At 46.5% G+C, this 14,173-nt stretch overlaps 1 protein-coding gene across 1 annotated transcript in view; it reads right to left on the bottom strand.

Moving 5' to 3' along the window:
- Window positions 1–14,173, bottom strand: part of LOC138369811 (unconventional myosin-Vb-like) — a 150,837-nt gene that overhangs the window by 7,807 nt on the left and 128,857 nt on the right. The window contains exons 3-14 of the mRNA XM_069333554.1: window positions 10,357–10,490; window positions 9,564–9,735; window positions 8,497–8,669; window positions 7,133–7,292; window positions 6,286–6,376; window positions 4,791–4,944; window positions 4,504–4,614; window positions 3,333–3,454; window positions 2,417–2,585; window positions 1,752–1,925; window positions 1,207–1,396; window positions 124–295 (exon numbers count right to left, since the gene is read on the bottom strand). Coding sequence (XP_069189655.1) covers window positions 124–295; window positions 1,207–1,396; window positions 1,752–1,925; window positions 2,417–2,585; window positions 3,333–3,454; window positions 4,504–4,614; window positions 4,791–4,944; window positions 6,286–6,376; window positions 7,133–7,292; window positions 8,497–8,669; window positions 9,564–9,735; window positions 10,357–10,490 — 1,822 coding nt within the window. The remainder of the gene's footprint in view (window positions 1–123; window positions 296–1,206; window positions 1,397–1,751; window positions 1,926–2,416; window positions 2,586–3,332; window positions 3,455–4,503; window positions 4,615–4,790; window positions 4,945–6,285; window positions 6,377–7,132; window positions 7,293–8,496; window positions 8,670–9,563; window positions 9,736–10,356; window positions 10,491–14,173) is intronic.

Here is a 14,173-nt window from a genome sequence, read left to right as displayed (position 1 = left end):
TTATCTACATGCACAAAAATCAATACTGGAATTTTAACAGTCTCGAGCACATACACTGTACAATAACCGCTGTATTAGCTGCATCTCTAGCTATGAGTGACACACAGGAGAGGCACTACTCACAGATCCGTGTGTGAGGTTGGGCTGATGCGGAAGGACACCCCTCGCGGCACTGGGTCCTGGGAGAAGAGGGCCTTCAGTTCCGAGCCGAAGAGGTGCGTCGCAAAGCCAAAGTTACACGACTGCTTGTGGAAGACGCAGACCAGGTCGTCGCTGATGATGTCTCGATTGGTGTCTGAAGCGCAGCAAGAATATTCTTTGTTAATGAGCATAACTTTGCTAATGCAAAGAGTAAGTTACAATAACGCGGCTCAAGATTAAAGGCCCAACCCAGAAATCTGAAAATAAGGAGAGTAGGGCCGTTTCGATCCGTCCTGGGCCATTATGGTGTCATGCAAGGAAAGAGTTGTGGAGGCAGTCAATATACAAGGTAAAAGCGTGAGATGAAAGGTGAGAAGGTTGAAGTATGCTATACTTCTTACCTTCTCGCTCTTTATCTCACATTCTTATCTTATATATATTGACTTTCTCTACCTCTCTTACACGACGTGATAATGGTCCAGGACGTCACTTCCTTTGTTTTCAAGTGTACAGGGAACTGTAGCCACCTCGCCAATGATCGCCTATATACATTGGTTAGTCATTGACCTCATTAACTAAGCTTCATGACTAATCAACCTCCCGATGACACTAATAGTGCGATTTAGGTACAGTTTTACATCAAATTTTGGCGCATGCACAGGCCGCACTGAGCCTACAGTTGCGACACAAAGGCTGCATGAACGCGCGAGCCATAATTCATTCTTAGTGAATTATGGCTGTGATTTATAAGTGTTATTTGCTTACCCGAGGAACTTCTCACGACGCGCCACTGTTGTACATGTCCAGCAACACCTTGTTTAGAGCTCGCAGAGGTGTTGCACAGCAATCAAAACAAAATGCTGTTTTCTCCCACACAACTCATTTGCAATTTGTGACAGCTGGGCAAAAATACCCATAGACTACGTGTATCAGTTGGTAGAATACATATATCCGCAATGGAAGAAGTAAAGGATAGTTGTGTGACAATTGATACAGTAATCTACTTTCTACTTAATCTACTCGAATGAGAATGGTTAAGTTACTGACCGAAAGTTGTGGGCTTACCAAGGAAGTCCGAGGCGTCGTACATGACTCTGCTGGCGAAGTGGTGGATGCCGAAGGCCCTGATGTGGTTGGCCTTAGGCTCGAATAATCTCATGTTGCCCTTGTGCTGTACCTTGACCTTCTGGATGTAGCTCTCTGGCGTGCCCCTCACCGACCCCTCCACGTCCAGCATGCTGAGGAGACCCGTGCGCTAGGGAGACAACACTCCGGTCAGGTCTAACACTACCCACCACCACCACCCTGCCATATGATAATAACTCTTTTCTGGAAAGTGATTGTATTACCTAACAAATAAAATTTAAATTCTAAATAAATAAATGTTCGACATTTTTCACTGTTGCATGATATTGCACTTACTTCTAGCTTGGAAAAAATGTTTTACTGTAGGTTACTTTTTAAATCATCATTATTATATATATATATATATATATATATATATATATATATATATATATATATATATATATATATATATATATATATATATATATATACACACCAGTGTATACGACGCCTGGGATCACGTCGTCAGGTCAGAGACTTACCAAGGAAGATATGAGGTCGATACATGGAACATTGTCTACATAGTCGACCTCGACTTCACAAGTAATACCCTCCTCTCGACATGACTCGATCGATGACTTGAAGATGTGGGTATTGTAGAAGTGTTGCATAGTCTCAGCACACAGGTTGATGCATAGGTGCTCCAGGTGGGATGGCTACAGGACAAGGGGAAAATTGATGTTAAACGGATTGCTAACACCTTCATAAATATAAAAGAAATTAACATACATTTTTGGCACCATTAGAGGCCATTGTCGTCATACAGTAACATTTTAAAATATTTAGTTTCAGAAATATTTATATGATTTAAGGTTTTCACCTCAAGAAATGTGGTGTAAGTGGTGTAGTGGTGCTCACACACCACTACAACTACATTATAATCATGACTTCTATCCACCAAGGCAGAAGCTTCCCGACTCCTCTACCTTTGGGATAGATTAAAACATTTCAGCTTGGAGTACTCTGTTGGCCTACATGATACAGAGCTTATCGCTGCGTGAAGAAATATTTTTTTTTTCTCTTTCTCTCTCTCAACCACGGAATCTGACGAAATAGTTCCCGCAGTGTCTGAGGAAGATTCGGGCCGCCACAACCACTGGGACGCAGGCCACCACCTCCTCCCCCCCCCCCACACCTGGCCACTTACTTTAGGGTCCTCAAAGCCAAACATATCGAGGATGCCAATGAAGCCGTCAGTGGCGTGCTTGACTGCATTATTGAGGACGCTCATGGATTTGGACGCCTTTGAGCCGGCCGTGCCCACCGTGGACGCGTGTTGGGACGCCACCTCGGCCTGGTGGTGGACACTCTCGTTGCTGCAACATACGGATATTATGGCCAAAATAACTTACTGGAAGCAGACAGCTGTCATAAAATTCTCACAACAATTGCTTGGTCTATGATGGTAAATATTATTTCGGCTTTTACGTTAAAAAATAAACATCCTAATTTATTAATTGGCTATTTAAGGACACTTTAGAAGCCAATGAATCGTAAGTGTACAATAATTAATTTAGGTATACCGGCTTGCCATTGTTTTGTTTATGTCTACCAAGTACAGAAGTACTTTGTTTGTTCTCTGCTTGTTTATACTCAAGGGTCACCAGACACACCTTTATGGTGATGGGATGGTTGGCTCGACATGGAATGGTTTAGGATAGGTTGGAAAGTTGGGTTGGGTTGCGATGGGAAGGGTTGAGTTGTGATGGCTTGGGTTAGGTTAGAATGGGATGGGATAGGTTGGGTTGGGATGAGAAGGGTTGGCTTAAGATGGGTTATGAAGGAATGGGTTGTGATGGGTTGGGTAGGGTTGGGATGGATAAGGCTAGGATGAGTTGGGATGGGTAAGGTTGGGTGGTATGGGTTGGGTTTGTATAAGTTTGATATACTTTGTTTAATATTAGTTTATTTTATATAACTTAAAAATTACTGCAAATTTTCAATCTTTTCCTCAAATCACTAGTATTAAATACTTTGGTAATGTTCAACTTTATTTTGAGCTTATAAATCACAACCATATTTTAAAGTCGTCCTCAAATTTATCAGAAATTATATTGACTCACCTGTCAGAGGAGAGGGTGCCTGAGGTAGAGCCGAGCCGCTTGAGGGAGTTGGCACGACGGACAATGGTAGCAACTGTCCGGCAGTAGAGGGCCTTGGCCAGGGCATCTCGAGTCATGTTAGACTGGGGAAAAAAAGATCATGTCACCAATGATCATGTCATGTCACACACACATACACACACAACTTAGGATTCAGTTTATGACCTATCCTGTTTCTCATATATGTAAACGATCTTCCAGAAGGAACAGACTCATTCCTCTCAATGTTTGTTGATAATGCTAAAATTATGAGGAGGGTTAAGGAAGAGGAGGACAGCAAGAGGCTACAAGATGACTTAGACAAACTGAAGGAACAGTCCAACAAATAGCTACGAGAATATAACTCAAGTAAATGTAAAATATTGAAGGTAGGAGGAAGAAGGAGGAGACCAGACACAAGGCACTGAGTAAGAGATAAAATTCTATATGAAACGGAGGGAGAGAAAGATCTCTCTGGATCTTCCAGCCAGTTGATCTCTGGACGACCAACAGTCAGTAGGTCACGACCAACAGTCAGTAGGTCACGACCAACAGTCAGTAGGTCACGACCAACAGTCAGTAGGTCACGACCAACAGTCAGTAGGTCACGACCAACAGTCAGTAGGTCACGACCAACCATCACTAGATCACAAGCAACCGTCAGTAGATCACTCCGATTAACCGTAAAATTATTTTTACGGTTAAATCATATAACAAATAATATACAATTACCTAGCAGTAAATAGGTACCTGGTAGTTAGTCAGCTGTCACGGGCTGCTTCCTGGTGTGTGTGTGTGTGTGTGTGTGTGTGTGTGTGTGTGTGTGTGTGTGTGTGTGTGTGTGTGTGTGTGTGTGTGTGTGTGTGTGTGTGTGTGTGTGTGGTGTGTGTGTGTGTGGTGTGGTGTGGAAAAAAAGTAGTTAGTAAACAGTTGATTGACAGTTGAGAGGCGGGCCGAAAGAGCAGAGCTCAACCCCCGCAAGCACAACTAGGTGAATACTAAATGAAGACGTTCCTGTAATATGTAACTCTCTCATGTCTGGGAACGTAAAGCTCTTCACTTTACATACCACATTTTTATGTAACAGTTATGAGTATTATGAGTAAGTGGGAAAGAGAGAGCGTGAGGTGACAGAGGGAGGGAGGATACTCACCATGTTAGCGTCACACATGGACTTGACAAGCTGGCCGCGGACGTTGTGAGTGCGGGTGGTGAGGCCTCTGTACAGCGCCGCCGACGACACCCCCAGCAGCGCCGCCACGCTCTGATCACATCAACACGAAAAGCGTTTACCAAAAATATACAGCAACTAAACAAAGTCAGGTGCATACATCAACACGCATTTAATGGTAATCAATTAAATAATTAAAATATGTATTCATGTTAAATTCTTACGCAACAAGATATATTTGCAACCATCATAGGATCATGCAGGAGTACCTTGAGTTCATGACTGCCGCCCTGGATGTCGACCTCCAGGCCCGGCCCCTCAATGAAGGTAACATTGCCCAGCAGAAGGACGGCCGCCAGCACTCTCACCACGTCCAGGAAGGGAATCCCCAGCACGCCCAGGCACGCCTTCCACGCCTCGAACCTGAGAAACATAGACATCATTAACTCACACACCTACGCCAACCCCCCCCCCTCACACACTCACACCCCTCCCCACACCACCCCCACACACACTCACGCCCCCCACACCACCCCCCACCACACCCACGCCAGACGGTGTGGGCATCCTCGCGTGTAGAAAGGAACTAAACCCAACGGTAAGAGGTGTACTCATGACCGTGGCAGCACGACCGAAGTCCCTGCTACTGTGCCTCACCGGATGAGCTCTCGGTCATCTAATGCCATGGCTCCTGACCAGCCACACTCCCTTATCTGTTGTATACATTCAAACATATGTATGATAGGCTTATAAGATTCGACTATCTTCTCTGGCTCATTTCGCATTCTGGTTACTCTCAAGTTAAACAAACGTCACCTTAAATCTCAATAGCTAATCTGTGTTTCTAGCTTGTCATGGTTTTTCTAGCTTAATCCATGACCTCTCGTTCTGTTCTTGTATATGTTAAACATTTCGCCAATATTTACCCTGTTAATACCCTTTATTATCTTATACCTAACAATCCTGACTGCTCTTTCTCATGATTTGTCTTACATAATGTAGAACGATTCCGCTTCATTAGAGTCTCTTCACACTACAACCCGCTCAGGTCTGGGACCCGTTGTGTGCTGTCTCTGAGATTCTTGCTTTTGTCTTGTGCTCCTCAAGATGGGACTCCCCGCTGGAGCCAATTACTCCTCTACAACTCAGGTAGTGTAAAATTACTTCAATATTTTTTTTCTGAAAGCTTCTTTATCGAATTATATATGTTTAGTAATATACGATAGATAAAATTAGTCAAAAAGTGGAATGAAACGAAAGAAGTAGTTGTGGAAGCCACCTCCGTCCAAAACTTTAAAGCCTGTATTCGACAAATAATTCAAACGTCAGAATAATTAACCAATAACGTAACAGGTACAACAAGGCTGGTCGGCGGGGCATGAAGAGCTTGACCTCACTTTCCCCGTGTAGTCACTGATTGCGAAGAACCATTGCCCCCCTATTCCCCATTACCAGAAACACCACCAATCCCCATTACCATCCTACCTCATCACCATTACCCCATCCCATCACCAGAACCCCTCCCTCCTCCCCCATCACCAGTACCCCCCTCCCACCCTCATCATCAGTACCCCCCTCCCTCCCCATCACCAGTATCCCCTCCTCCCCCATCACCAGTACGTCGACCAGGAGGCCTGGTCGACGACCGGGCCGCGGGGACGCTAAGCCCCGGAAGCACCTCAAGGTAACCCCCTCCCCCGTCACCAGTACCCACACCCCCTCCCACTTGCTAGCACAGAGAGGTGAAGGCGAGGCAGGACTCACCTGCGGGCGTCCTCAATGTCGTCCTGACGGGTGTCGCCCTCACTCAGGTAGCGGAGTGTCCTCACACTGTAGCCCTCCAGGTGCAGCTTCCCTGGCGGCATACAACTATACATCATCTTAGCTAGTGTAAACCCTATCATGTGTTATACACACCCTATCATGCATTATACGCCCCATCATGTATTAAACACCTAACATGTATTAAACACCTAACATGTATTATACAACCTAATATATATTATACACCCTATTATGTATTATACAATATTATATATTATTCACCGTATTACAAATCATATTAAAGATAGATATTATATAAAATCACACACACACACACACACACACACACACACACACACACACACACACACACACACACACACACACACACACACAAGCCTGACCAAAGAGTCAGAGCTCAACCCCCACAAGCACAACTAGGTGAATACATGCATGCGGGAATCGAACCCACATGCTTGACAGCCTCATGCGGCAATCGGCTGCTGTGTTGCTCTCTTCCCCCCCCCCCCTGAACACCGATCTGCATAATAATATATGTTTACTATGAAGCCTCTTTGATGTACTGTGTGCAGCCTGTCCTTTTCAGCGTTCACAACGTCACGAAACTGATGAACTAAATTGCCCAAGTCTCACCTAACCGAGAACTCATGAATAGAAAATGGAACATGACGTGAATTTTCTGAGTAACTATGATATTTAGTCCACTTTACGTCAAAATGCGATGCAGTGCTGGAGAGAAGGGGGTTTGTGTTGGAGAGAAGGGATTGTGGGAGAGAAGGGGGTTGTTGGAGAGAAGGGGCTGTAGGAGAGGAGCCAGGGCACTAACCTCGTTCCTCCTGCGTCAGCCCCGCCAGCATCTGGTAAAATATGTGGTAGTTCTTCTCGTCAGGGAGTGGCCGCACCACCCGCGTCTGGTCGAGGAAGTAACAGTGAATCTTGGTCCTGTAGAGCGCCCCGTCCGTCACCTGCACCTCTATAAAGTGACCCTGCCGAGGCAAGACAGTGCTCAAACGACCCCCTCTCACTCACCTCGCTGGCTTATCTCCCTCATATGTTGAAACGCCAGATACAACCATTTGATAAAAATACAAACAAAAATAATCTTTCATGATTTGTTCCGTTTGAGACAGAAAAACAAACGGTGTTTCCTCTCAACTGACAAAGTGAGGTGCATGATATTAATATAACAGCACATTGTAAGAAAATATTAAGACAGGCAGACGCTAACTTTATGCATAATTGACCCATTATACTATCTCAAAGTAGAATTGTTTGTTTAATAGGACAACAAAAAGCTGTGAACAATGATACACATGATACAATGATACACAATGACATGTTGCACTGTCAACATGAGCCACAAATGGCTCATGTTGACAGTCCTGGCCCGCCGCCCCACGCCACCTACCGGAGGCGCCAGTTTGGAACCACATGTAAAGTATCACTACTAAAACTGCAACTTTCTCAAAAACAAGACTATTATTATTAGAAAAGATGAATCCATAATATATCTAAATTCTCCAATAAAATGAATTTTTGGTTTCACATAATTCCCGTAACTCTGATTGATGGTAACTGAACTAACAGGACACTGTGACTGGCGGTAGCTGTGAACTAACAGGACACTGTGACTGGCTGTAACTGTGAACTAACAGGACACTGTGACTGGCTGTAACTGTGAACTAACAGGACACTGTGACTGGCTGTAACTGTGAACTAACAGGACACTGTGACTGGCTGTAACTGTGAACTAACAGGACACTGTGACTGGCTGTAACTGTGAACTAACAGGACACTGTGACTGGCTGTAACTGTGAACTAACAGGACACTGTGACTGGCTGTAACTGTGAACTAACAAGACACTGTGACTGGCGGTAGCTGTGAACTAACAGGACACTGTGACTGGCTGTAACTGTGAACTAACAGGACACTGTGACTGGCTGTAACTGTGAACTAACAGGACACTGTGACTGGCTGTAACTGTGAACTAACAGGACACTGTGACTGGCTGTAACTGTGAACTAACAGGACACTGTGACTGGCTGTAACTGTGAACTAACAGGACACTGTGACTGGCTGTAACTGTGAACTAACAGGACACTGTGACTGGCGGTAACTGTGAATTAACAAGACACTGTGACTGGCGGTAACTGTGAATTAACAAGACACTGTGACTGGCAGTAACTCACAATACGACTAGATTCCGAGTTGGACCTGGTCTTGGCAGAGCCCAGGGAGCGCAGGACGGTGAAGGCTGCAGCCAAGTGCTTGAAGGCGTCAGTCTCCGGCCCGCCACCAGCCACGTCGAACAGCTGCCTCAGCAGCAGCATCGACGTGTAGGTCTTGCCAGACCCGGAAGCACCTGCAGAGGAAGGCCGAACATTTTGTCAACATATTTTTTGGGCGGGAAAAGAAAAAAGAAAAACGGGCTTTGAAATATTACAAAAATCTAATGACTGCTCATTACCACTACATACAAATTAGCTACAAAGTCACATTACAGATGGAACGAGACAACCCAGGACACGGGCGGTGATCTTGGTGGGCGTGTCTGAGGCACGGGTTGGGGAGTGGGGGAGGGGGGATAGGGGGTGGAAGGGTCGGGTGGGGGTTGAGGGGTGGGGGTTGAGGGGTGGGGGTTGAGGGGGGGGGAAGGGAGGATCTGAAAAGGGGGGTGGGGTGATTAAGGATGAGCAACTTGGTTATCGTTTACAGTGATGGCGGGTATTGACCACAGACGAGGCAAGGAAAAAACACAGCCCCGCTCCTGTGCCAGAGGCAAGAAAGAGGTAATGAGCGAGGATAAGTGTCAGTTATTATTATTAACATCTTTATTGACAAAATTTAATTACAATTTTGGCTAATCTGAGGATTTCAATTAGTGTCAGAAAGTGACAGTGGTGATTACTGACAGGAGACTAAGTTCCTCCAGAAGCGCCTCTTGTGGCACCAGAAGTAGTGCCGCCACCTACAGAGGAACTTGTATTGGACAACACCGCAGGAAAGCCTCTTATAGAGGTCTTAATCGGATGCATCTTGGGTTGATGCCTATCTACTTAGATGTCATAAGTGAAGCTTCAGAGATAAACATGCTGAATATATGTAGAATTTTAGCGACAAAAAGCATTGCTGTAAACAGTCATGTGCTGAAGGATCAAAACAATGCTTCAGAAAACCCGTCTCAAGACCCGACAGCCAATCACAGGTTACACAGGAGAGCTTAAGGAAAGATGTTGCAGACGGAAGAATTGATTACCTGAGAGGATGATCGCCTGAGGGTAGCCCGTCTCGCTCTGCTGGCGGACTGCCTCGTGGACCACCCGTAGAAGGTGGGGACTCTGCACCGCCGCCCGCGTCGAAGTGAGGGTGAGGGCGTTGCCCACCTCATGGTACGGGTTCACCGACAGCAAGATTGGGCCCACATTGGTCTGGACCGACGGAGAGACACGACGAAGAAGGTGCAATGTTACTTCCAACAGTAAGTAATGAGTAGTCGGTCGTGTTTATCATATCCCTCAATCAGCCATTCACTAGCACACACACACACACACACACACACACACACACACACACACACACACACACACACACACACACACACACACACACACACACACACACACATATACACACACACAGGAGCAGGGGCCTGGCAGCTGCATGGACAGCGCTCGGGGGGTCGTAGTCCTAAGGGCCCGGGTTCGATTCCCGACCGAGGCAGTAACAAATGGGCAGAGTTTCTTTCACCCTGGTGCCCCCCTTGTCCAAACAGCAGAAAATACGTACCAGGGAGTTAGACAGCTGCTACGGGCTGCTTCCTGGGGATGTGTGTATATGTTTGTGTTAGAGAAATATATATCGAGAAGACATAATAGAGGAAAAACAGGCCAAAAAGGCGGGGTCTAGAGCTAATACCTCGATTCTGCAGGCACAAATAGTAAACACACACGCGCACACCCACGCGCACACACACCCACGCACACACACACCCACGCACACACGCACACACGCACGCGCACACACACACACACCTCCAGCTCACTACTTACAAAATAATGCGAGGAGCAGAACCTGGCGTGAAGAGTCTTAAGGACGGCATCCTCGGTGAGGGGTCCCGCCAGGTGGATGAGGTCCTCCACTTCCTGCACACCACCTGTCATGCCGCCCCTCACGCAGCTACCATCTGAGGGTACAAGACGTCGTGAGCTGGTCAGCAATGGTGCTGCAGGATGGCCAGAGAGACCTTAGGGTCGGGAGTGACGAGAGGTGCTCCAGACAATAATATTAACGAAAGTTGACTCTTGTTAATATTACTGACTTTGGACACGTTTTTTCAACATAAATATAAAACCTAACCTAACCTCTCCTAGCATCCTAGGCGTGGTACACGCTATCTTAGGAGGCCAAATATAGTACAAACATGTGCTATATTAGGCCTAGAAATATATATATTTTTAATCTTTTTAGGGGGAAGGGTACTTTGGGGTGTGTGTAGGGGAGAGGGGGAGAGGGGGAGAGGGGTAGAGGGGGAAGAGGAGAGAGAGAGAGAGAGAGAGAGAGAGAGAGAGAGAGAGAGAGAGAGAGAGAGAGAGAGAGAGAGAGAGAGAGAGAGAGAGAGAGAGAGAGAGAGAGAGTGGGAGGGAGGGTGTTCTTTGTGGTCTTGCCTATATACTGAGATCTTTGGGGCTTACAGTGTGGCGTCCCATAACACCGTATGGCGTCCCATAACACCTAGCGGTGCGTGGAGTACGTCTCACCAGTGCCATGATCATCCAGCGGAAGGTTGTCACGAGGTCAGGGGTCAGCTGCGCCAGTGAGCCCCGCCCGGCTCTCCCTTCAGGAAGATCAGTCAGCGACGGAGCAATACTGGCTCCCGTGTGCTTACCTAACGTGTGCTTACCTAACGAAGTCTGCATGGCTAAGCTTCAGCTTGTGGACTCAGAAATTTCATCTACAGGACGTCCAATGCAATGGCTGCTAATTTTATCGTTCACCTATAGATTATTTCGAGGTTTTTTCTATATGGTTAACGCTTCCCTGGTTTGTGGGGCTGGTTGCTATACACGTATACAGTATAGCCATCACAGCCTGGTTGATCCGGTCACTCCAACGGGAACTTGAAAAGTTCTCTCTGGAAAGTATCGCCCTTTGTTGGCAACAAGGTTTTCTTATATATATAGAAACGTTTCTGCCCGAAACGCTTTGCGTAATAGTGGCTTTAGGCATTGTATGTACTAGCCCTATCTATAAAGCCAACAAACTTTGTAAATCTCTTTATGTATGTACCTTACCTAAATAAAGATTATTATTATTATTATTATTATTATTATTATATGTTGATAGGGAGGTAAAGAGTCATGTTAGCTCTCTACAGCTACATATGTGTATGTGCGTGCAGATATCTCGCACACACAAACACACTCACACGTTTTAACAATACTTTTCAGAACTACCTAGTAATAAAACATTACAAATAACACTCAGTACAAGTGGCAGAGTAAACTTTTATATAGAGATAAATATTATGGTTACAGAGTACGCCAGTAAGGTGGCAACCCGCATTACTCTAGGGAGCCCCGAGCATACCTTGTGGGGCTGTGTGTGTGTGTGTGTGTGTGTGTGTGTGTGTGTGTGTGTGTGTGTGTGTGTGTGTGTGTGTGTGTGTGTGTGTGTGTGTGTGTGTGTGTTTACAATTTTCGCTTGTAGAATCGAGCTATTGGATCCCGCTTTTCTAACCAATTGTTTCTCTATTATGTTTACTACATATATTTCTTTCTAACACACGCACATACATATCCCCGGGAAGCGACGCGTAGCAGCTGTCTAACTTCCAGGTACAGCGTACTTATTTACTGCTAGGTTAACAGGATCATCAGGGTGAAAGAAACTCAGACAATTTATTTCTGCCTCGGCAGAGAATCAAACCCGGGCCCTAAGGACTTTGACTCCCGAGCGCTGTCCACTCAGCCGCGAGGCCCCCGTATGTGCGTGTGCGTGTGTGTGAGCGCGCGTGTATGTGTGCTTGATGAATTCATCTTGCTGTTGATTACAAAATGTTTGGTAATCAAATGGTTGCCCAATAAGCACCCTGCTCTGAACATATAACGAAAAGGTCTGATGTACCATAGTGCAGATCTTTAATTATTAAAGATCTGCACTCCATTGGGCTCACTGCAATGTTTCACACACTTGTTATGTATTTCCAATAGCTATCCAATAAATTGAACAGTGATGGTGTGGTGGTGGAGTCGCAGCTTATAAATGCACCGAACATAAGTTTAACGCTCTTACATACTCGTGCTGGTAATATAACACAACACAGCTACATAAACTGTGTTTTCATGCACTGAAAAAAAAGTTGAAAATCATTTGCAATATCTGCCCATCACGAAGTAGCAGAATTAAAATATTGAAGACACCATTTAACGTAAATATTGGAGTGTTGATGGCGGCGCTGACAACTTCTCCCCCACACACCCGCCTCTCACCATCCACCAAGAAAACAAAAGCAATGCACGTGGTCTCTGAACCAGCCAGACTTGGCTCGCCATTGTAATCTCTGCCGACAAAGTTCACATTCCCAGCCACAGTACCATAAACACCAATATCACTGCAAGGCACGACATCTTAATGATGGCGGCGCGAGGGATGAGGGCGGCCTGGGTGCATACGGAGGGGCTGGCCAGACCCAGCAAGGGAATGCCAATGTGGGGGCTGGTTATGGACGCGTGGTGAGGAATGTGGTCCCTGGCCGACCCGGTGAAGGGTCACCCAACACACTCCACTCGTCCTTCACCTTGTTACCCCTGTGTCTTGCTGTCACGACTCTGGCCGACCTGCGCGACCACTTATCAACCCGGGTATGTCCTCAACCAGGGTATCCTGACCCCAGGTCTCCTCACCCAGTGTATCCTGACCCCGGGTCTCCTCACCCCAGGTCTCCTCACCCAGTGTCTCCTGACCCCAGGTCTCCTCACCCAGTGTATCCTGACCCCGGGTCTCCTCACCCCAGGTCTCCTCACCCAGTGTCTCCTGACCCCAGGTCTCCTCACCCAGTGTATCCTGACCCCGGGTCTCCTCACCCCAGGTCTCCTCACCCAGTGTCTCCTGACCCCAGGTCTCCTCACCCAGTGTATCCTGACCCCGGGTCTCCTCACCCCAGGTCTCCTCACCCAGTGTCTCCTGACCCCAGGTCTCCTCACCCAGTGTCTCCTGACCCCGGGTCTCCTCACCCCAGGTCTCCTCACCCTGTGTCTCCTGACCCCAGGTCTCCTCACCCAGTGTCTCCTGACCCCGAGTATCCTCAACACTGGGTATTCACCTGCTCTAGATACCAACTACAATGAACACTAAGACTGGCATCCAGAACGTCAAGGGCATCAAATAACTGTCCGGACGCCTGGTGTGAACGGTGCAACGTGGGTCCGGGGGCGGCCCGCGCTGAACCTTTCTGGTGAACTATTAAGTAAAATGTGAGATGGAGAAAAACAGCGCACCACAGTAAGATCACAACAGATGACACACCACAGTAAGATCACAACAGATGACACATCACACTAAGATCACAACAGATGACACACCACAGTAAGATCACAACAGATGACACACCACAGTAAGATCACAACAGATGACACACCACAGTAAGATCACAACAGATGACACACCACAGTAAGATCACAACAGATGACACATCACAGTAAGATCACAACAGATGACACATCACACTAAGATCACAACAGATGACACACCACAGTAAGATCACAACAGATGACACACCACAGTAAGATCACAACAGATGACACACCACAGTAAGATCACAACAGATGACACACCACAGTAAGATCACAACAGATGACACACCACAGT

This window comes from Procambarus clarkii, chromosome 29, assembly GCF_040958095.1.
Source record: "Procambarus clarkii isolate CNS0578487 chromosome 29, FALCON_Pclarkii_2.0, whole genome shotgun sequence".
In the NCBI taxonomy this organism is placed as follows: domain Eukaryota; kingdom Metazoa; phylum Arthropoda; class Malacostraca; order Decapoda; family Cambaridae; genus Procambarus; species Procambarus clarkii.
The sequence above is the reverse complement of the archived record's forward strand: the minus strand, read 5'-3'. Positions and strand labels throughout refer to the sequence as shown.